General features: G+C 38.8%; 2 protein-coding genes across 3 annotated transcripts; both read left to right on the forward strand.

The window, feature by feature from the left end:
* Positions 1-1,042: 1,042 nt before the first annotated feature.
* On the forward strand, positions 1,043-22,640 carry LOC119694112. 2 transcript variants are annotated; one of them, XM_048622700.1, is made up of 12 exons: positions 1,043-1,242; positions 2,087-2,216; positions 3,549-3,653; positions 3,889-4,035; positions 4,300-4,377; positions 4,731-4,825; positions 5,046-5,277; positions 5,729-6,909; positions 7,235-7,320; positions 8,552-8,649; positions 8,913-9,127; positions 21,920-22,640. In XM_048622700.1, exons 1-12 carry the CDS (start codon positions 1,235-1,237, stop codon positions 22,086-22,088), a joined length of 2,544 nt encoding a protein of 847 aa, XP_048478657.1. In that variant the 5' UTR covers positions 1,043-1,234; the 3' UTR covers positions 22,089-22,640. The 2 variants fall into 2 exon arrangements, 1 of the variants encoding a protein (XP_048478657.1); XR_007266561.1 differs by lacking the exons at positions 1,043-1,242; positions 2,087-2,216; positions 3,549-3,653; positions 3,889-4,035; positions 4,300-4,377 and having other exon boundaries at positions 4,739-4,825; positions 21,920-22,146; positions 22,310-22,640.
* On the forward strand, positions 17,137-19,513 carry LOC105381025. Its single transcript, XM_011550666.3, has 2 exons — positions 17,137-18,994; positions 19,257-19,513. Exons 1-2 carry the CDS (start codon positions 17,908-17,910, stop codon positions 19,496-19,498), a joined length of 1,329 nt encoding a protein of 442 aa, XP_011548968.2. The 5' UTR covers positions 17,137-17,907; the 3' UTR covers positions 19,499-19,513.
* Positions 22,641-24,077: the final 1,437 nt, after the last annotated feature.

Here is a 24,077-nt window from a genome sequence, read left to right on the forward strand (position 1 = left end):
ACGCGGAGATCGTGAATGTGTACATGTGACGGTAGCGACGGACCCTTGAACCCTACTCGTACTACTTCGCTGGGTTCCCATCCTGCGTCTTCGCTTCTCCTGTTTAGGCGTTTCACATTGATAATGCTGATGGTACTAGACAACATTTCTAAAATCTCATCGTTGGTAAGTTCCAGTTCAATATCCCTCACAATTCCATATGAAATTCCGACCTCAAGAGTTTTCGAAAATTTGTATCCCTTTGATAATAAATTCTCACTTTGAATCAGTTTCTCAGCGCTCGTCTCCTTACTAAATTGAATTAGAGCTTTGTAAAAGTTAACATATTTGATCTTAATAACATCGGTAATTCCTTCAGTTTTAAATAACCGCGCCATCCCAATTTGCTTAGGTAATTTCTCTTTAGATGTCATACAAATCTCAATTCGTTCAGTAGGTATTCTCACTCGCCCTTCTTCATCGCCGCTGACGGCTAGTCTCTTCTTTCCCCTCTCCACAACAGTCCAGATTTCATTTAAATCCATATCTCGATTCCTTTTCTTACCCGTTGCATTAACACCCAAGTCGTCCGTATAGGGCCCGATCTCGCTCTGCGACGCAGGTTCTACCTCCAACGAGTTGTTTAGGTACTCTTCATTGTCCGGTAATTCGCCGTCACTATTCATGGCGCGATAACATGTCGAGCGGTACGGTAGGTATAGTTAGCGTCGCCGTTGCTTATCGCGAACCTGTTTTGCGCACACGAATGAGGCAGGTAAACGTTCACCCACGGCAAGCGCGCAAACGCAACTGATAAATAAACTTCTTTAAAATGCAGTCGACAGCGTAAATATTAAAGATAATAGGAGAAACAGCGATATTTAAACTTGCAACTAGTACGATATTTAAACAAAAAATATATATACCTAATGAGGATTATAAATAGTGCAACGTGCAACTAATATTACATTATTAGAAAAATAAAATAACGTTAACTAATACCTTACATACTTTCTGAACGTACCTGTAGGATAAATACTATCTACAACTGGCAACATTTTTATTCAGTTGTCAAAAATACTTCAAAGACGAAGATTGTGAAATTTATTGAATTTTATTGCAAAACACTAAATAAAAGTAATGAAACTTATTTACAACGCGTTGTATGTGTGCATATCGACCTACATATTAACGTTAGCCATGTGATAATTAAATATATAGTTCCGTTTAGCAGCAAAATAAACAAATAATCAAAATGGCAAAGTAAGTAAAATGCAATAGATTAATGAGATTAAACCTTATAATTTCGCTATAGAAACCCTAAAATAATACTATTGATCCACCCGTACGACTTTTAACTAAATTTAGACGAATCTTGGCCGTAAATTACGTATTTACTTTAGTTGTTGGAAACCTGTAAAATTCCATTGAGATTCCTTTACTTATCATTATGATACTGCTAGTACTTACCTTCACTTAATTTCTTGACTGGTTTTCGAAAGTAACATCTTGACGCTTTTATAAGTATGCAAATCAGAGTAGATCTCCTGATCTCTACTGTAGGCAGCCACTTCCCTCATTGCAATAAATAATAAAAATGTTTATATGCCAGTCTTGTTTTGATATTATATTTTATGATGTCGTAAAAACTGACTCACAGACCTACATAAATCTGATTAATTATTTACTTTTATGTAGGGGTTGTGTCTCTGTAACCTGTTACCTTGAAATGCCTATATGGAAATAAAATATGCACCTACATGTATGTCCCTATAAAAAAGAATACATGTATCTCTTAAGAAAGTAAAAACAGCCCATTTACTTTGTTATTAATCATCTTATAGAGCACTCTTAGCTACTGCACACTGTGTAGTGCACAGGGATGTTGTTTCATCATAACTTAGCATCAGTTTAAGTGTGGACAAATGTAATAACATATTTTAAAAAATATTTTCTGCACAATTTTCTTTTTCAGTGGTTCATTATAACATCCTTTACTTGTTACTCATTTACTTACCAATACTTAGTATAAAATTCCTTTTCCTTTGTACCCTATTATGAACTGGTAGATATTGTTTTTGTATCAAATGTCATCTTCATATTGCAGGGAGATGATGATAGTGTTTGTGTACGACACTCTGGCGTGCACGGCGGAGGAGGACGACCCGGCCGACGCCGTGCTGTACTTCCACCCGGGCTGGGTGTCCGACACGCAACGGCATGCTCTCGCTGGACAGGTGAGTGTTATTCTTTGTATTTATCTAGTTATATCAGCTGTCCAACACCCATATTATAGCCATGCCTGAACAGATGCCAGTGTGTGAAATCCCATCATATTTATGAAGTTTTGGTGAAAAATGCTAGAGTTATAGGCTAGGATTTGAATGCTGGTTAGAGGATATGCCAGTTAGATTAGTCACAGTTGCTGACAGCCCAGGTGCCCAGTGTGGACCAGACTTATGTTAAGCACAGGTGAAAGATACATCACCAAACAACGCCTAAAATGCAATTTTACTATCTGTATCAGATGGTTTATTCTTGTCATACACTGTGATTGTGAGTTTTTTAACTACTACTACTACTACTAATTACTAAGTTTTAGGCCAGAACAAAAATGTTGCTCACCAGTTTTACAATATCATAAAGAAATAATTAAAAGACTTGATGAGTGTGTATAAAAATAATCAGTTAATAGTAACATAATTAGTGAATACATTAATATATTTTTTACTGGTTTATTGAACCACAATTATTTTTTTAATTACCTTTAGGTATGTATGATAAATCAGTTTATTTGGGTAGATACTAGATAGTTTAATGCTTGTTGTATGTTGTACTTACTCAAAATGGGAATTAATGTCCTCCCCTAAAATTAATCAAAATCAATTGTCAGCCAATTATTTCAAGGGTTTCTTAGGGTGACTTGCACAACAAAGTTAATCAAAATTTAATCTATGACCTCTTGCTCTGACATTATACCGTCAGAGCAAGAGAAAAACTATTTAATTTTGATTAACTTTGTTGTGCAAGACGCCCTTATTTATAATAAATCAATATTACCTACCTACTATCCATAAAAAGGAAGGGTAAGACCGGAAGTGATAACTGATAATATCATGTGGTTACTGCTACCACCTACCCAGCCTAAAGGTCTTGTTGTGGTGGCCACAAACTCGCGGTTTAGAGCAAGCTGAACTTTCAAAGTTTTTTACTACATGATAATAAGTTATCCCTGACATAGCTTCCCCTTTATTATATGTATACTAACATTCCTTGCGGGAATTATGTACGACAACGCACCTACTAAAGTTTACATCTGCTTTCTGTTTCTGTGAAATATTCCTGAACAATTACTATTATAATCTAATTAGTTTCCCAACGCAAACTGTTCTTCAAACTCGCAGTGATAGTTTGTTGAAGATGTTGATTAGACTTACACGTGAAAATAGATTTGTAATGTAAATTTAACTTTACATATTATTGGTTAATGGTGATGTATGGCATAAGTTTTCCCAATGAAACTTGATCTTTCATTATCTGACAAATTCTATATGTGTATATATCTGCAGGTGGTGGGCGCGGCGCACTGCGTCAAGTCGCTGTTCTCGCAGCCGCTGGCCATCACGCTGCAGAGCGGCAAGTTCATCATCCGGGAGTACGGGAGGTACATACTGGTGAGTATTCAACATTCTAGCTGAAAGTTTTTAGCATAAATGAGATAGATTCCTCTGTTAAAGATCACATTTTTTGGTTCATTGATGGTTAATTAGATCGAGAGTGTTCTAGGCTATAAAAATCTGTTCAGCTAGTTCAAGAGTTACCATCTCATTTGACAAAATTCTCGGTGGTCTTATTTGATTACTTAAATTTTATCCATATACTCCACTCACCAGTCCATTCTCCCGCCAGGCCATAGGCAGCGACCGCAACATCCCCGACTGGGTGCTAACCAACCGCGCGGACCTGCTGACGTCCATGATCCGCGTGTACCACGGCGACCTGGCGTGCCTCGCGCAGCAGCCTCGGGACGGGGCGCACCGGGACAAGCTTTACCAGGTACCCTAAACCTTCATGATACCAGCTTTCCGAAGCCGTAGCTTTTATCTGACATGAGCGTTCAATGCTGACAAGCGATAAAGCGGTATTTATAATCGCAAGGCATTAGGGACTCTGGTAAATTTTATTTATCCTATGATAGGGTAAGTAGACAATAGACAGCCTAATGCGCCTGTTTCTTTTAGAAAATAGCGACCCGACTTACTAATGAAATTCAATTCAAATGTATCTTCTCACCTCAACCCCGTATCCTGTGTGTTCCAGATGCTGGAGACGTACCTGCCGCAGCTGCAGTACGGCGCGCACTGCTTCCAGCGCGTGCCGGCGCTCACGCTGCCAAGGGTCAGTGAATTATTGAACGTTCCTTTCGGTATTTTCATTCATTTGTGAGATTTTGAGTGCCGCGTATTTATAAATTGTGTCAGTGTCAAAGCAGCTGTACACTTGTGTACCTTGTCAAAGTAACAAACCGCCTATGTTCATTTAAACATTGTAAGTGTAAGTAGGTAGCTTCTTATGAAGCTGACCGTGACCGTTCCTCCCTTCGCACTTGATCGATTAACTGTAAAAAGAAAAAATCTATGGACTAAATGTACCTACGTGAATAGGAAGGCTGTGGACACACCCCTTTCTAATAGAGTAGCCGCTATTACCTATATAGCGGAGTGTTGACTGTGACCATTTGGTGTTTCCAGACTGAAGGAGGAGTGTTTATGGAAGCCATGCAGGTGCTGGAGTACTGTCGCAGGAATAGAGGCGTGTTGGGCGGGATCATACTTTATAATAACAAGTAAGTACCTGTATAGCTATAACTTGAACTTGCCATGTGTTGAGTATACACACATTAGTTACATTAGTGTAGGTTTAAAAAAGTAACTACGGTATCATCCCTAAACTTCCATTGAGCTTCTTTTTCTGAGAGTTTCTTTCGCCATTTCTTTCCTCCTTAATGACGGCGCCTTTGTGAAATATATACTTTATTCTCTTTAAAAAATACCTTACCTTTCCAGAATAGTAGCAACACAAATCCCGCCCGGCCTGACCTCCTACCTAGCCGTAGTGGACCCGTACAGGATCAAGTGCCCCGCCGAGCCGGTGAGCACGGTGGCGCCACTGCCGCTAGGCGCGCAGCTCCTGGCGGTGTACGTCGGAACTAAAACGTACGAGTCGCTGAAACGGCAAGCGGAGACGCTGCAACAGTTCTATGAGAATGGCGAGGAGATGGTTGCTGGGTTTAGGAAGGTAATTATATTATTTATGTTACACTAATGCTGTAAAAAAATACGCAGAGATATAAAAGTAAAAAACTTAGTGCCGACTGCCGACATCTCCCTAACCCTGAATGCGTTGTTAGAGAGCTGAAAACCATATTTCTACCCGAATGCTTACTAAACTAGACGACCGAATGGCGTAGTGGTTAGTGACCTGACTACTGAGCCGATGGTCCCGGGTTCGATTCCCGGCTGGGGCAGATATTTGTTTAAACACAGATATTTGTTCTCGGGTCTTGGATGTGCCCGTAAAATGGCAATAGGCCCGCCCCCTATTACATTGGGACTAACATAACACTCTGGCGAAAAGTGGGTGCAGCAATGCACCTCTGCCTACCCCGCAAGGGAGTACATTAGTACAAGGCGTGAGTGCGTGTTTTTTTTTTTTTTTTTTGCTTACTAAAACATCATTTCTATTCCAGAATGAAGCCGAGAAAGAGAAGCCATTCCCACAAACGGGGATGAAGCGAGACAAGTCGCTCCTCTTCACCGCTGTGCCAGAAGAGGACCACACGATGATCTCGCCGCCGACCAATCAGGGCGAGGGCGCGCCCGAGACTCAGCGGAAACCCACGAGCATTCCCGATGTCGTGCCCTTCAACAACCGCCCGCGCCCGCGCCCCAACAAACTGTCGCTCAGCTTCAAAACACAACAGTCCGTCGACGAGGAAACAAAAGAAAACGAAAAAGTATTCACAGGACAGACCAGCGTATGTTCCACCCCCATGGTGGAGTACAAACGCTTGCACGGAAACGTACTCTCTATCTGCCAAAACCCCGACACTCAAGTGCCAAAAGAAACGGAACCCGACGTGCTAAAGAACATAGAAAATTGTGCCAATTACGATGCCCTAGAAAGGGAAAAGAAGGACAATAAAATGAGCTTGCAGTTTAACTGTATAGGCGACCATTATATCAACAAACCCGCGCCCATGAAGAAACCAGCCAGCGTCATAGACATACAAGAGAGTATGCGGACGATTTCGAACAGAGCCACTTCGAAATTTAAATTAAAAAGTCCTAAAACAGAAGACGATAATACTCCGACCTCTCCAGAGAGAATGCAGAAGTCTGTTAGCACCATGACAATAAACGACCCTTCCTTCCCAGTGTTCCGGGAAGATGGTAAAGAAATATCTGAGTCTTTGTTCAAGCAGTACCTAGAGCAGCACTACGCTTCAATGAAACAGGATCTATCCAAAGAGGATAACCTCTTCACGTTCAATATGAAACTGGCCGAAAATAAATTCGAAGGTTTCGACTCTGAAATCACGAACTCACCGCACAGAACGCCGAAGAAAAAAGCCAAAGACAAAGAATCTACAATAAACAAAACACTGCCAGTGGACCAAAGCAGGCGAAAATCGTTGTCTTTGCCCTTAAAATCGCTGTCAGAGAGTTCGGATTCGCAAATAGGTTCGGATAGTGAAGGAGTTAGTTTTAAGAAGAAGTTGAGTGGCGTTCAGTTGACTCCGTTGATGGAGAAGCTGACTCATTTGGCGTTTTCTGACAAGTCCAGTGGGTACAGCAGCCGAGTCATGACGCCGCTTGAACTGAGGGAATTCACGCCTTCTACTGAGAAGCAGACTTCCTTTGCGGATAGGTAAGCGAGATGGCTATATTTTATAACGTATTTCTTACACCATTATTCTTCCGACATTGGGACTAACATAACACTGGCGAAAAGTGGGTGCAGCAATGCACCTCTGCCTACCCCGCAAGTGAGTACATTAGTACAAAGCGTGAGTGCGTGTTTTTTTTTTCTTACACCATATTTTCATCTTTTGTGACAAGCTAGATTAGGGTTTGTTACCTTGGTGAAAAGATTGGTCAGTCAGATTAGCGTCAGCCGAAGCATGCTATACGTCACTCGGGGTACCTTCGTGTTTCTGAAATCTTAGAGATTATTAATCGTTTTATACTTTCAGATCAAAACCCCACGGGCCAGGGTGTGAGGATGACGAGGATTCTGATGTAGACTTGGATCTTTTGCCAGAGTACAGCAAACACTCTGGTAAGTGCAATCTTATCTTATAGAACGATTTTTACTACATATTTCTTTTAAAAAATCTATAAGTTAATTTTTTGTGCTGCTCATTATCTCTCAAAAGTGTTAGTTACTTTGTTGGTTTGAGGGAACCCTAACCCTAAATACGTCGTGACATTCGTGACTAGATCAAGTTGAGCCATAGAACAACGCGGACTCGGGTGTACCCTCGGGAAGCGTCATAGCGATCTTTCTTGATACAAAAAAGTCTGCCAATTTTTGCGGGGGGAAATTTTACCGTTTACCTTGATTCTGTCTCATAGGACATATCATTATAAGTTTTAATTCCCAGCAATAAGGGTTACGTGAAGTGACATTTAATAATGAACACAGTGTCTTCATTTTTCTTGCCAATGGATGTAACAATTATCGATAAGTGTTATCGATGAATTCGAGAACATGGGTTAGAAATACTAATTTCAAATTAATTAGGTATAGTTAAATTTAATTAGGAATGATTAATAAACGAAGTCACCCGCTTTTCGCTGTAAATTTATACTCACGTGATAGGTCGCGAGCCGTATCGCCGTTTTTGAATGAGTACAATGCAATGAAGTTGTCGAGTAAGTGGGCAAACCGACGTTCAGATGCTTTCAAGCCGCCCCTTCGGGCGGCCTCTGACTAGGCTTAACGACTGCTGCCGAAGCAGCAACCGGGACCCACGGCTTAACGTCCCGTCCGAAGCACGGAAGCGTCCAGAAAAGAACCATTTGAAATCGGTAACTCATGCTGTACCTACCAATGGCTGACCGTGTCAGTTGTTGCTTAACCTCAGTGATCAGTTACGATTACTGAAGCCAATTCGACTACGGACGCTTCCCAACTATGACCTTTTTTGTCGATTAATACATATCTACATACCACCGGTACATCACTATTGCATTTTTTTGAAATTGGTTGCTAGGAAACAGCTAATAACAATAAACCATGACCAAATCTGTGATCAAATCCGGAATCCGGATATTCTATGAATTGAAGCTGTCATTTTAGTATGTAAACAAATCATTTTCTATGAAACGAACGCTTTGCCAACTAGATTGAGTCTAGTGAAAATTGAGACTGCAACTAGTTTTTATAAATCGGTGGGCCTTTCTGGCCTACCACCCCGCCAGAGGGGAACGTCTGCCTATTTCGTCTCCAGACAATTCATACTCAATGAGTTGAGCTGAATAAAATCAATGTTTTTTTTTTATTTTAGTGAAAACTGCACTGTTCGTCTGTGGTCTACAGAACATGGCACTCCTAGTCTTGGTAGAAATGGATAAAGTGGATAACCCAGAACTTATTAACAATTTGGTAAGTTTATCTGTTTATTTCAATAGAATTTGATATTAGCTTCATTATCCTCAGTAGGCATACGGTCAGCAGCAGAATTATACATTTTGTCCCTTGTCAAACTCACGAACCGATCAATGTTGCACGAGTTGGACGACTGTTAGCTTCGTCAGTTGTCTGCCCTTCTATATCCTATTTACTATGGCTGTAACACAGAGTTCTAAACTTACCAGTGTATCAAATAGAAAAAGATACATTATTATTTATCATTTCTCACATTCCAGTGGGAGACCTCCCTCAACGCGCTCGGCCCAATAGAGCACTCCTGCATGGCGGTGGCCGCGGCGTCCGACGCCACGGACTACAGCTACCTGACGCTGGAGCCGGCGTGGGGCGCCGTGCACCGCGGCGGGCGCTGGGCCTCGCTGGACCTGGCCGCCATGGGGCTGCAACACGCGGAGAGAGCCGCCGACCCGCTGCTCAAGCAGATTGCTACGAGGTACGGAATTTTAACTTTTTTCTTAGTCTGGTGGTGAGAAACGCGAGTCTATAGAGCGTTTTGCCCGTTTGGTGTTAGTGAAAGGATTAGCCAGTGAAGGTAGCGTCTCAGTCTCTGGCTGCCCAGTGTTTATACATAAACACTATTCAAACCAAGGCCAAATTAACGGTGGTAGCTCAGTTGGGTAAGCGCCCGCTTCTCTCGCAAGAGACATGCGCTGACATGTACCAATGAGTTCTTTTAACATAAGTACAATGTATATTGTATACCATCGCTCTTACGGTGAAGGAAAACATCGTGAGGAAACCTGCATATCTAGATTTAGCACATCTAGATATTGTGAACCCGCCAACCCGCAGTGCACCAGCGTAGTGAGAAATGGTCCAAGCTTAGGAAGGCAGTTTAGACCTTGGGGATATGCACAAAGGTTCCACTCGAGAGAGCCAGGTGCAGGAACTTACACCCCCACAGAGAATAGAATAGAAGGCCAAATCAACTCGAGATCTGAGGACATATGGATCACCATTAAATTGAAGTCAATGCAGGTGCCACTTCATGTTTGCGTTATCTATTTATGTAAACAAAAAAATGGCAATTCTTTTTCTGACCAACTATCAAACTTTTGTATAAAACTTAATAATATTATAATGTCTAATCCTTTTGATAAATTTTTAATTGTAGGTGATTTTAATATGAGTAATATACAATGGATACCAAGTCAAAATTTACCCTATTTTTTGCCGTATAACGTAAGTTCTAATGACCGAATGGCGTAGTGGTTAGTGACCCTGACTACTGAGCCGAAGGTCCCGGGTTCGATTCCCGGCTGGGGCAGATATTTGTTTAAACACAGATATTTGTACTCGGGTCTTGGGTGTTGATATTTATATTTAGTATCTATCTATCTATATATTTGTGTAGATATATCAGCTGTCCGACACCCATAACACAGGTTCTGCCTAGCTTGGAGTCGGATGGCCGTGTGTGAGATGTCCCCACATATTATTAAAATTTATTAAAAATTTATTAATGATGAATCGACCTTGATTGACGAGATGAATGTTTGTAATCTTTTTCAATATAATAATACAATGAACAATTTTAATAGAATTCTAGACTTAGCCCCTGTTCCACAATGTCTGGTTAGTGGCTACCTGTAAGATAAAATACATGCTGTCACTTTCTGTTATTATTTTTTTGACAGTGACAGCATGTATTTTATCTCACAGGTAGCTACTAACCAGACATTGTGGAACAAGGCCTTAGTATTTTGTAACGATACCGTATCGGTCACTAATATGACCAGCCCTTTAGTGCCGTTAGACCCTCACCATAATGCTATATTAATCTCTATTGAATTTGCAGTATATGAAGAATTAAAAGCAGCTCCTCGTACTAAATTTTTCTATCATAAAGCCGACTTTGTTTCAATTAATAATGAATTAGCGGGTATTGATGAGTCAGTAAACGCATTTTATGAAATCCTTTACAAGCTTAGAAACACTCGTGATACATTTATTAGGTACATATGTACCTAATAAATGTATCAGTTCGGACTCTTTCCCGCCGTGGTATTCACCAACTTTAAGAAAAATTATTAAGGAACGCTATAAACACTTGAGAAAGTTTAAAATATACGGTAACAAGGCTGACCAGCTTTCAGCTTCAGTACTTAAATCTAGAGCGAAATCGATTGAGTCTATATGCTATGACAAGTACATTACCAAAGTAGAAGACTCTATCAAGTCTAATCCTAAGATGTTTTGGTCATTCTTTAAGAACAAGTGCAAGTCCAATACTCTACCAAGCCTCATGACTTTAGGCACGATTACCGCCTCATCGGGTAAGCAGATTTGTGACTTATTTGCTGAGTTCTTTAACTCTACTTTCTTGGACCCTGTCACGGACCAATCAGTTAATGATAAACCAAGCTTCAATCTTCCACTCGATGCCAATCTTTCTTGTATAGAGATTAATGAAGAATTGGTGAAAGTACATCTGCGGAAGCTCGACGTTTCTAAATCTGCTGGTCCTGACTTTATACCACCGTTAATGCTACGCAACTGCACTGACACGATGGCTCAACCTCTCTCACAATTATTCAAAAGATCCGTATCTGAAGGCGTAATTCCATTAACCTGGAAAAAAGCCTTCATTACTCCGGTACACAAAAAAGGCTCCAAATCAGAAGTTACCCATTATCGTCCGATATCTAAGTTGTGTATTATCGCTAAGGTGTTTGAAAAAATTATTTACGATCAAGTTTACAACTCAGTAAAGAACTCTTTCAACTCCTCCCAACATGGTTTTTTGAAGAAGCGAAGTACGGTGTCAAACCTCATATTGTTCAACGACTGTGTCACTAACAACATGGAAGAAGGATTTGAAACTGATGTCATTTACACCGATTACAGTAAGGCGTTTGATCGAATTGATCACTCTATTCTGATTATGAAACTTGAAAGTGCCGGCATACGAGGAGACCTTCTACGGTGGTTCAGGTCTTATATCAGCAATAGGTCGCAGGCGGTTGTTACTAGTAACTACATCTCCAGCTGGACAAAGGTCCCTAGTGGTGTTCCGCAGGGGTCACTGCTAGGTCCCTTACTCTTTGTTATTTTCATCTCAGACATTGATGAGTGCTTCCCTAACTCTCAAGTCGTTAGTTTTGCTGATGACATGAAAATATTCAAAAAAATTACGTCTGAGGTAGACTGCGCTCTCTTGCAGGATGATCTCAACCGGCTATCTTCTTATTGTGCTATAAACAGACTTGACCTCAATGCAGCTAAATGTTACTGTGTTACTTTCTCCCGTAAACTACAAAAAAACAACTTTAGTTATAAATTGAAAGAGCATCAAATAACAAGAACTGTAACTATTAAAGATCTGGGTATAATACAGGACGATAAGCTGCATTACGATAAGCATGTTGAAACCATCGTGAGTAAGGCAAACAAAGTTCTTGGGTTTATACTTAGAGCATCAAAAGACTTCAAAAGTGCAAAGGTCCTAAAAATACTATATTGCACTTATGTTCGTAGTAATCTAGAATATGCGTCACAAGTATGGAACCCCATGTACAATGTCCATATTGAAAGACTTGAAAAAGTCCAAAGAAAGTTTATGCGGCATCTCATCTTTCGTAACTTTTGTAATGTGAGCGATTATGAAGAGTCCTGCAGAAAGCACCATCTACTCCCCCTGACCGAGCGTCGTGCTATATCGGATATGGTTTATCTAATTAAGATCGCGAGAGGTGAGATTGACTGTCCTAATCTGCTTAGTAAGCTTTCATTTTATTATTGTAATCGTCCAGTAAGACATACGCATACATTCCATACCAATGCGGTTACTACTAACTATAGAGCAAACTCATTTCTCCTACGATCCTGTAGGAAATTCAATAAGCTGGAGCGCGAAGTAGATCTGGATCTATTCTTCACAAGCATTCCAAAGGTGAGGCAGGCGATTAGCAGACAATTTTTTGGTGCAAGCGATAAACCATAATTAAGTTTTGTTTTTTGTATTTTGTAAACCAGTACAATACTGATAATAGTAATAGTACAGTAGATTTAAATTAGATTCTCAGACAACGGGAGAGCATCATAGCGTTGATATAAAGATTGATTCAGTTCACTGCTCTCTCGGCTCAAAACTATTAAAGGGCAAGACATTTAAGAATGAATTTAAAGTGGTACATCAGAATATTCAGAGTCTTTCTTCTAAATTGTTAGAAATAGAACTATTTTCGGAAAAATTTAACATTGATTGTTTATGTATCACAGAACATTGGTTAGACGAGAATAAAATGATGTTCCAATTGAAAAATTACAAACTTATAAGCTGTTTTAACAGAAAGTGCAACGAGCATGGCGGGTCACTTATATTTCTTAAAGAAAATTGTAAATGTAAAGAACGAAAGGACATAGTAGCTCTTTCTGTTAAACACCATATAGAAATTTCATGTGCAGAGCTAAACAAGTATATAATAGTATGTACCTACAGGCCACCTACTGGTGATTTCATTACCTTTGAGACTGTCATGGAGGATGTTCTAAGGTTAGCTTCCAATAGTAAAAAGGAAGTAATAGTGTGTGGTGACTTTAATGTTGACCTATTAGGTGACTCTCCTAATATGTCGAAATTACTGTTACTTTTTAAATCATTTAATCTTTTTAATGTCTTTCTGGAACCAACTAGGATTACATCCACGTCGGCCACTTGTCTAGATAACATATTCTGTAACTGTGAGTTTAAAGACAGTAGTGTGATAAATTGTCTGAGGTCAGACCACAGTGGGCAGACCATTACCTTAGTAAACACTGACAAGACAAATAAAACTAAGGTTAGATGCAGACCGATTACTACAAAGAAAATTGACAATTACTTGAAGAAACTAGACGAAAAACTTCCGAGGGTTAAAGTAGATTGCAATTCTAATGAGATGTATACTAACTTATTTAAGATAATAGCTGATGAGTTTGAGAGTAATTTTGAAACGAAGGAATTTTTGATAGACAATAAAATTAAATTTTGTGACTGGGCTACTGATGGTATTCGCAAAAGCAGGGCGACATTATATGATCTGTATGAGATGAAAACATTCATACTCCGCCCTGACTTTCAATCTTATGTGAAGAAATATAGCAAAATGTACAAATGTGTCTGTCACTGTGCGAAGACAATTTTTATTAATAACAAGATTAAAGACTCGGCTAACAAATCTAAGGCCATTTGGAATATTATTAATAACGAAACGGGGAAGAATCGAACACGCGAGACTAATTTATCTTTAAAGGTAGGCAATGACATAATAACATCAAATGACGAGGTGGCGAGAGTTTTTGAAGAGTTTTTTACGAACATTCCTTTGGAGACTACTTGCAACCTAGATTCTTCAGCTACATTAGCTGAAACCCTGATGAAGGAGAACGCACCTTCAACCGATAAGGAATTTAAATTCAGATATACAGGGTGTTAACTTAATTGCGTTGGAGCGGGAAATGGTAGATACAGCTGATGATACTGAACACGATAAGACATTAAAAAACGTATTTTATTTGCTTAAAGCTGACCAACATAAAACAGTTTTATTTAGTACATTTTAAAATTTCATAGTCACCCTATTCAGGTTTAGGTACGTTTGACAGAATGACCATAAACTTGAAAGCCAAGATCAAGGCCAAACAATTCAAAGCCAAGGTCAATAAAAAAGTATGCGTGCATCAGCACCACACTCGTGGAGCTACATCGTCAAGGTACCTACCGAGATTTTGGGTACTAAAAGTACCCAATCCATTGCAGACATTTCATTTTACTCCATAAGTATCACTTTATTGATACAAAATTATCTTTTATGAATACAGAACATTTTCATTTTATGCTTCATAACATAGGTCACACGTATTCACAGCACAGCACAACATAAAACGAAATGAGGAACAAGGCTTGGTAATCAAAAGATAGTATTGTAGGTACCTTTTCCCTTTTAGGTAATACTTAATTGTAAAAAATGATTGTAAACAAGTAAACAACAATGACTGACTGACAGACTAGATCCACAGAGAAGGTAATGACTATCATAAATACTCGATGGTTATGATACGCGAGATTGTTATTATTCTACTGGTATTTAAAGTGAGGCCATACTTATTATAAGGATTCCCGTACTATTCGTCATCAAAGACGTCTCAATCGCAAGTACACAACACAAATCGAGATGAGCGAGTGTAAGTAAACCAATTCGTCATTGAAGTAGACCCTGTTATCATCCTGTTATGCATTGTGGTCTTTTAACTTTAGCTGCATACAGACCGGCCAAACGAACGCCAACGAACGGGTTTTGTTGACCTTCGTTGCTCAATCTGCCCCTGTATTATGTATGATAAATGTCCATCGGTGGGCGTTCGTTGGGCCGGTCTGTACGCATCTTTAGGTAATAAAAGAAAAATAAAATGTGGTGAGTATCAAGGGTGAATACTAAACTCTTACCTTATTCTGAGTAAAAAGGTTTAATTATTGTTCTGAGCTCCTAGAAAGTCATAAATTATATTCTGTACGATCTATCAAACTTTATGACAATCAGCTGTTTAATTGTTGATTAGTATGTCATTAATCACCATGAATAATTTCAATTTTATTTAATAATTGTTATTACCTACTGTGTAATTAATTACAATCATAGTTACATCAAATAAATTATGAAAAGTGAAGTTGATAACAAATTTACAGTGTGTGTTCTTTTGCAATCGAATGTCTCATTGGTTATGTGTTTGTGTAGGGTGACCATGTTTTTGATTAAGGTAAAACTTTCCACTTTACTTTAGACTTTAAACATAAATATTCGAGATTCTGATGTTTTTTTTCTTAGAAACGTGCTTGGTTAGACTAATACTAACCCCCATTTCCCGCTCAAACGCATTCTAGTTAACACCCTGTATAAATACATTAACTATTATAAAAACATTTAAGTCCTTAAATATGAAGAAAACTGAAGACTTGTGGGGAATGTCAGTTAAATTTGTTCTTTCTATTATTAATAAAATCGCCCCAATTTTGGCTAACATTTTTAATAAATGTATCGCTGAAGGTGTGTTCCCAGATCTTATGAAATTGAGTAAAATTATACCTCTGTTCAAGAGTGGGGATATGGAGGACCCTGCAAATTTCAGGCCTGTCTCGGTTCTTCCAGTTTTGAGTAAAATATTTGAGAGGATCATACTCAGTCAGATGCTTTTGCATTTCAATGAAGCTCGACTGTTTCATAGCCAGCAGTATGGTTTTACAAAAGGCAAATCAACAACCGATGCCGGTACTGCGTTAATTAAGCACATATTTGACGCCTGGGAAGACCATCACGATGCTATTGGAGTCTTCTGTGATCTGTCGAAGGCGTTTGATTGTGTGGACCATCAGACTTTAATTTCGAAACTGAGATACTATGGAATAGGAGGAAAGGCTTTAGATTTGATAGCTTCATATTTAGACAAGAGGCAACAAAGGGTCGATATTAATAATACTAAATCACAGGGGGCTCATGTAAAGATAGGCGTCCCTCAAGGATCTATTCTAGGACCATTTTTATTCCTCATTTATATTAATGACTTGCCTTTTATGGTTGAAAAATTGACTAATATAGTTTTATTTGCTGACGATACTTCTTTGCTTTTTAAAGTTAAAAGAAGTGAAAATATTTTTTATGAAATTAATTCTATTCTATCTGACATACACGATTGGTTTACCGTAAATAATCTTTTATTGAATTCTAAGAAAACGAAATGTATTAAATTAACACTGCCGAATGTTAGACAATGCGATACTAACATTATTCTAGATGGGAATAAATTGGACCTAGTTAATGATACTGTCTTTCTTGGTATGACTATAGATTCAAAGTTACAATGGGGACCTCACATTGCCAAATTGGCTGGAAGGTTGAGCTCGGCAGCTTTTGCTGTACGGAAAATTAGACAACTGACCGACGTTGAAACCGCCAGATTAGTTTACTTTAGTTATTTCCACAGCTTATTGTCGTATGGCATTTTGCTTTGGGGTAGAGCCGCTGATATTGAGACTATATTTGTATTACAGAAAAGAGCCATCCGCTCTATATACAAACTAGCAGTGGCGGCTGCACCTTAAGTGCGCCCGTGCAACGCACTACCATTTAAAAACCTTCTAAATATGTACCTTCCTTCTTCCTATACCATACTAGACTAGGTAGGTACTAGGTACGTCTAAAGAAAACTTCACAAAAATACCAATATAACAACCGTAATACCTACCCTAAACAGAAATTACATAAATCATTCGAACGTTACGAGTTAAATTAAATCGAGCTGGCCTATTTTGATTTCTACTGCGAAAGAATTAGATCTTATTTTTGCTTGAACAAAAACGGCCTCGTGCGCTCGGATTGTCGCACGGAGCGAGCTCCTACACATAGTATGAAACAGGATGGAAATCGCCTGGCGCGTGAGACGGAAGATGCTCAGTACAAACTGTATGCAGTTCTACACTCATCACAATATAAGAAGTCCGTTTGGACAGATCATCATTTTAATAGAATGTAACCAAAAAACTTTACGTTTGAGATGAACGAAACATTTTAAAATCAATACTTCTCTTTTTGGATTACAAAATCACATTTCTTTTTCGAGCGTTATATTATATGTAAGAATATGTCTCCTTTTATTTTTTTGTTCAAGTAAATTCCTAATTAAAATGTATTTTGAATTGCCTCGAAACGTATCAAAAAAAGTTAGGTTCTCAGCCTTTTTTTTTTTAAACACTAGTGCTGTACCTGATTAATCGTAAATTTTTACCGATTTTATCTAAGTCCGTAAAAAATCGAATCGAATCGAATGGAAGAGCATAAAATAATATCCGATTGACGTCGCAAACAAATTTAAAGAATCGTTTACTACATCTTTCTCCCTAAACAATCATTCATAATGCATTGAATTTAGTCGATCTTTACTACAAAAAGTATAATGGAATATTTTTTTTGCACTCACAGGTAACTTTTTTTTTATGGCAACACTATTAATTAATTAGCCTTTCTATTTAGTCCGCGTTCCTGTTGGATCCATTTCATTCACCATTTTGGAAGTTAACAGTGCGGTTCGGTATTTTTTTTGTGACTTTGTTTTGATTTTGGACTGTTTCTCTTACTATCACGTTGACCTTGGCTACTGTTTTCTGGACTTTGATTGAGCACTGTGATTCGGACTTTTCTGCAGTTTGTGCCGATTGTGGTGTGTGAACTTCTTTTCAAAATGTCGAAAAGAGGCCGTACTATTCAAAGCCAATCGCGTGAGTTGATTGTGAAGTTGCACGATTATTTTGAACGGGAATCGCTGAATGGTGGACCTTTAGTACCGGTAGCTCAAGTACATGATCGCATCATAGATGCGCTTGGGATCGGTACGAAAACTATACGGAAAGTCTTAAAGGAAAAGTATGGGCCTTCCGGCAGTGAAGACAATGTTTTACGTACTCCTAAAAAGCGGAAGAAAAGCAAGCCAGTGACAGGTATCGACTCATTTGATGCAGATGCAATTCGGAACCATATTTATGGATATTATTCAAGAAAGGAATACCCTACTGTGAGCAAACTCTTGGTATCACTGAAAGAAGCTGGCTTGTTTACTGGCAGTGCTACATCTCTAGTCACAGTTATGAAACAAATTGGATTCGAATATAAAAAGAGTGACCAACGAAAGATAATTATGGAGAGGTATGATTTAGTACTGCTAAGAGTTTCATTTTTGAAAAAAATGAATAAGATAACTGATTGGGATAACGTAGTTTTCATCGATGAGACATGGTTGAATTCCAACCATACAGTGCCACAATCATGGACTGATGACACAAAGGCATCATGTTCTAATGTGCCGATGGGAAAAGGTGGACGACTGATAATTTGCCATGCTGGATCAGCTGGGGGAGGTTTTGTGGACAATGCTTTGCTTGCATTTGAGTCAAAGAGCACAAAGGAATACCATGAGGAAATGGACGCTGTTAAATTTAAAGAGTGGTTTGCAACAAGTTTACTTCCTAACCTCCCCCATAAATCTATCATAATTATGGATAACGCACCGTACCATTCGATACACATTGATAAGCCACCCACTCAGGCAAACAAAAAGGCAGATATAGTGGCATGGTTGGAAAGACATGGCATCGAAGCCGACCTGAACAGTTTAAAGGCCGAGTTATTACAATTGGTGAGAGAAAATAAACCAACAACACCGAGATATGAAATTGACGAACTTGCACAAGAGCATGGACATACCGTCATCCGGACACCGCCGTACCATTGTCAATACAACGCAATCGAGTTAATTTGGGCTCAAGTTAAAGGTTAGTTTTCTAATTAATTCTTTTATGTAGACTTATTATTATTACTTATTTATTGAGCAGTGAAAGCCAGTTGGAGAAAATTCATTCAGTATTTTAGAGAGGCCATGGTATAGTAGATTCATTTTGCTCAGGGTTGTTTATTATAGTGGGGTGACAACAATTCAGAAAATGTACTTACCTACTATTTTTTTACGTTACCTGGCATACTATGCATAACAAGGCATCTTTACTGAATAACCATATGAATTTAATCTTTTGACAGGCTACGCAGCACGAAAAAATACAGAGCGACCGTTCTCCACCAAGAAAATGATGGGTTTATTGAAGGAAGCTTGTGCAAAAATCACAAAAGAAGACTGGGCAAAGGTAGTGCAAAGAACGAAAAATTTAATAAAGGCTGATTTTGATAGGGACATCAATATTGACAATATGATTGATAACGAAATAATTATATACACAGGCGACGATAGTTCAACGGATTATGCTTCTGACGAAAGTGAATAAATATTTATTTATTAATCTGTTTGTTTTAATTCTGCTGCAATACTCATTTCATAAAAAGGTATAACTAGCCAAAAATAGAATAACTAGCCCAAATTTGACCTCAATAGCAGTGACAGGTAGTTAACCCTTCTCATTGTTTTAGCTCTTACCTGAAATAAACGGGTTATCGATAACAATGCATGCAGGCCAGCCTAACCTTGACCATTATGTTGTATTGTAATTTATGCATCTGATAAGAAAAGTTCAGTCAGTCATCTCAAAACGTTAGGTAATGCTACTTCCCAAGGGTGTGACGCGTTCCCTACTGTTTTACCTACCGTCCCTACTGGCAGGTAATTAAAAGAGGTAGGTAGGTCCAACTAAAGTAATTTATTGATGGCCTACTGCGAGTAAATTATAATTTTATAAACAGGAAACGTTTTTAATTCAAAACATGTTATACCTACTAATAATGTATATAGAAAATGATAAATAAATGATTAAAAGTATCAATTGTTACTTTTGTTTAAATTCATCAGACCATTTAGAATCGATTTTCGATTCGAGAATCGGATTTTCAGGTTAACGATTCGTTTTGTCACATCCCTAATGGCGTCACAATGACAGCTGTCCAAACGGACTTCTTATATTGTGATGAGTATAGGATAAATTCGTGCGCCGCACGCGACCGGAAATTGCCGAAATCATACGAATGACGCCTCGGGAATCTCGGGATGCGCGGGCGGTGGCCTTGACCGGTGGCGTGACCTACGAACGATGCACTTGTCATGTCATTGTCGCAGTTTCACCTTTCGCGCGCGAATACGTAATTAATTTGTTACTCTAATTACTTATTAACTAAGAAAGTAGTAAATATTTCGTGAGTGTGTATGTGTGTGTGTGAGTGAAAATGAGTGCAAAATACAATATGGACTTCATAAAAAGCAATAGGACATTTCATAATAGACTGGACATAAAATCTGCTGGGCCGCCTCGGCCTTTTCTCATCTTAAAACAGGAGTGCAAAACAAAAAAATTAACTTATACCTGAATTTCCAAAAGTGAAATGTACAATAAAAAGAAATGGTTATGTGGATGTGAGAGACTAAATGCTTTATTTTGCTTTCCGTGTGTTGTTTTCGTTTCGGCGGAGAAGCAATTTCGCGTCAAAAAAGGCACGCAGAATGGATTTAAAATATAAATAAGGTAAAATATTCAGTTGTAATAGGTACCTAATCTATTTTTCTTCCAAAATTTACTAAACCCATAAAGTGCACTACCGGGTATCTGAGGCACCAGCCGCCACTGCAAACTAGGTTCCAGGGATTCATTGAGAGAACTATTTAAAGAAATTAACATCCTTACAGTTCCATGTCAGTTCATTTTTTCCAATTTAATGTATGTACGAAAGAATATTTCAACTTTTGATACAATTGGCAGTAATCATGACATTAATACTAGGAACAAGCATAAGCTGGCTTTTCCAGCGATGCGTCTGGCGAAAGTTAATAAATCGTTTTTAGGGTACTGTATTAGATTTTATAATAAGCTTCCAGCAGAAGTTGCTCAAATGCCAGAGAATAAGTTTAAGTGTTACATTAAAGAGAAACTCAGTAAAAAAGCTTATTATAGAATTGATGATTACTTAGAGGACGTTAATGCATGGCTGTGATAAGTAGTTAGCTCTGCTCATATTATTATAATAATAATAATTAAGCTTATATGTATTGTATACCAACTAGTTTTAAGTCTTTTTTTGAAAAGATTGCTCAGGAGTTTCTTGCCTCCGTTCTTCTCCTTAGACAGAAAGAGCCCCCCCTTATCCGAACGGAGAGTAATTTGTAAAAATTGACGTTCATCAGAAAGTTTTATATTTGTACGATGAATAAAAAATTTTGACTTTGACTTTTGACTTTGACAGTAGATTACTTTACTATATAGTAGGTGACTATATTATAGTAGTATGTACTATGTTTCTCGTAAATAGTGTGTTTTACTAAGTAAGCGCTTATCACTTTTTTTTTTCTTCTTGTTCTGTATTCCATCAGTGGTCTCTTTTAAATGGCTTATTGATTCTATAATTATATACTTTACTGTGTAATGAATAGCTGTTAGTGACCCGTAAAAAATAAAAAAAATAAATAAAATAAATCTGCGCGCACTCCTGCATGGCCGTCGCTGCGGCGTCCGACGCTACAGCTATCTGACGCTTTTACTGACCAAAGTTTTTAGTGGTATCATCATCACGACCCATTACGTCCCCACTGCTGGGGCACGGGTCTCCTTCCAATGAAGGAAGGGTTTAGGCCTAGTCCACCACGCTGGCCAAGTGCGGGTTGGTGGACACTTGTGGTATACTTACTATGAGATCTTGTAAATATATAAGATCTCTAACTACATACCATACTGCATACCTACATCAAAACCCTCCCTCTCTTCCAGAACGGACGACAGCGTAGTCCTGGGCTCCATGTGCGGCGGCGCCGAAGTATACTACCAAGAGAACAGCGTGCGGCAGCCGGGCCCACCAGCTCCTTCCGACGCGCTCGCCGCCGCGCCCAACCGCGCCAAGAGACGGTTGATGAGGGACCTGGCCGTGGTGCTGTTGTAAACTGGATCTGGTTGTAGGAGTTATAGGAGTGGGTTTTGGATGTCGTTTAGCCATAGAAGTCGAGAGACCGCTGTGGTGCTCTTAGAAACTGTATCTAGGAGGAATAAGTGTGGGTTATCGTTGGATGTTTTTAATCATAGAGGTTCAGAGACAGACCGCTAGTGGTGTTAATACAACAGAAATAAGTGTAGGTTTTGGTTGGATGTCCTTTAGGCATAGAAGTCTCTCGACAGATCGTTGGGTGCTGTTGCAATCTGGATCTATTTGTGTAGAATAAGAGCGCATTTTCAATGCTCGATATCCTATGGAAATAGGAGTGAATAACCCGCCTATGGTGGTTTTCAATTTGTACCCATGGTGGTATCAATGGACAGTAGTCGAGTCTTCAAACTAGTTTTGAGGAGCTTGGCTGTAACTGGTGTGTACTAGATAGTTCTGTGAGCAGTTAGCCAACAGACAAGAGATATCCGACACCTGATAGTTAATCTGTAGATATTTTGACTATTTTTGAGTTGGAAAATTCATCGAGAATGTAAGTAACAGAAGTAGTAGGAAAAATATTAGTTTAAATTGCTGATTCATGTTACATGAATGAGTCTCAGTTTGTGTTTGAAGTGTAAAGCTGGGTCTACGCTAGACGAACCGAGCACGAGCGGAGCACGAGCCGAACACAATTCGTATAGTGTGGACCGACCTACAAGTCTCGAACGAGCGCGCTGCGAACATTTCGTTCGTGCTCGGCTGCGTTCCGCCTGTTATCGGTTTTTTGACGAACACAAAGGGTTTTGCTTCGCGCTCGCAGTGCTGCGACTGCGATCGAAGACAGTGATCGTTGTAGGTTCGTTGTACTTGTACGTCCACACTTGAAACCGTGAACGACGAAACCGGAATGGCTCCGCTCGTGCTCTGTTCGTCTAGCGTAGACCCAGCTTAAGGATATGTCCTGAAAAGCTCACATCAGTCGCTAAATACTTTATTACCAAAACATTTTTATATGAGTAGAACGAAAGAGGTTCTAGGGCCCACTACATATCCATGGTAAGTGGGAATTGTCTTGGCCTTAGACAGTTGTCCCACCGACTAGATAAGCGAGTAGAGCTAGACCAACTGGGTGGGACAATTGCCTTAGGTCTTACTAACTGCAATTTTGAAAGAACTGTACCCGTATCATGAAAATTCGAGCTAACGAATAGAATCGAATGCGAGTGCGACTATTGTCAACTTGACAGCATTTTCAAACACTTTTTACCTTTCGAATGAGTTTCGAAAAGAATGACCACAGAGTACATAATATTATTCTGACAATGACCTATGGAATGATAGCTGTCAAACTTTCGCAAATCTGTACACCGCAATACACCGCCATTTTGTTGTTGACAGGTTGACAGCACTTTCGAATAGACTATCGAATAGAATGTGCTGCGTTTTTTCCGGATAGCTCTACTGGCTCAGAATGGTTGCAGTCCCCTAGATTATAAGCAAGTAACCTTAGAGAATCAAAACAGCCAAATGCATTAGACAGTAGCCTAAATGGAATTATGTTTTTGTTACAATGGTAATAATTAATATTTACTTTAGATGTATTTTTGACAAGTCATTTAATCTTTATTTTTTTGCAATGTTATTATTAATTGACATTAAATCGGGATATTTAAGTGCAATCATTTATATTTAAATAAGTAAAATTAGTACATTGGATAATTAGTCCGATGAGGTAAAATAATATACTGCATGTATTGAAAAATGCAAACATTTTGTTATGTTTATGTATGAGGTGTACTAGTTACTAGACAAGACAAATGGGCATTGGAACTTGTAAAATGGAAGGACACCAGCGACTTTAATTTTAACCGTAAGCGTAGTAAATTCTCTTCCATACAAAATTATTTGCCAATATTCTACTTTGATGTGAAGCTCACACACTCTTGCCATTATAGACTAAGCTTATCTTGCCAATTTAGTAGTAAACAAGCTTTTATGGAGCTAAAA

The sequence above is a fragment of the Plutella xylostella genome, chromosome 8 (assembly GCF_932276165.1).
Source record: "Plutella xylostella chromosome 8, ilPluXylo3.1, whole genome shotgun sequence".
Taxonomy (NCBI): domain Eukaryota; kingdom Metazoa; phylum Arthropoda; class Insecta; order Lepidoptera; family Plutellidae; genus Plutella; species Plutella xylostella.

Bases quoted from the DNA above. Each gene is read 5' to 3' on its own strand.
- LOC119694112 (XM_048622700.1), top strand. The intron at 5,278-5,728 runs GTAATTATATTA...TTTCTATTCCAG, and splicing joins TGGTTGCTGGGTTTAGGAAG to AATGAAGCCGAGAAAGAGAA. The intron at 8,650-8,912 runs GTAAGTTTATCT...CTCACATTCCAG, and splicing joins CAGAACTTATTAACAATTTG to TGGGAGACCTCCCTCAACGC.
- LOC105381025 (XM_011550666.3), top strand. From the start codon at position 17,908: ATGTCGAAAAGAGGCCGTACTATTCAAAGCCAATCGCGTGAGTTGATT. The intron at 18,995-19,256 runs GTTAGTTTTCTA...ATCTTTTGACAG, and splicing joins AATTTGGGCTCAAGTTAAAG to GCTACGCAGCACGAAAAAAT.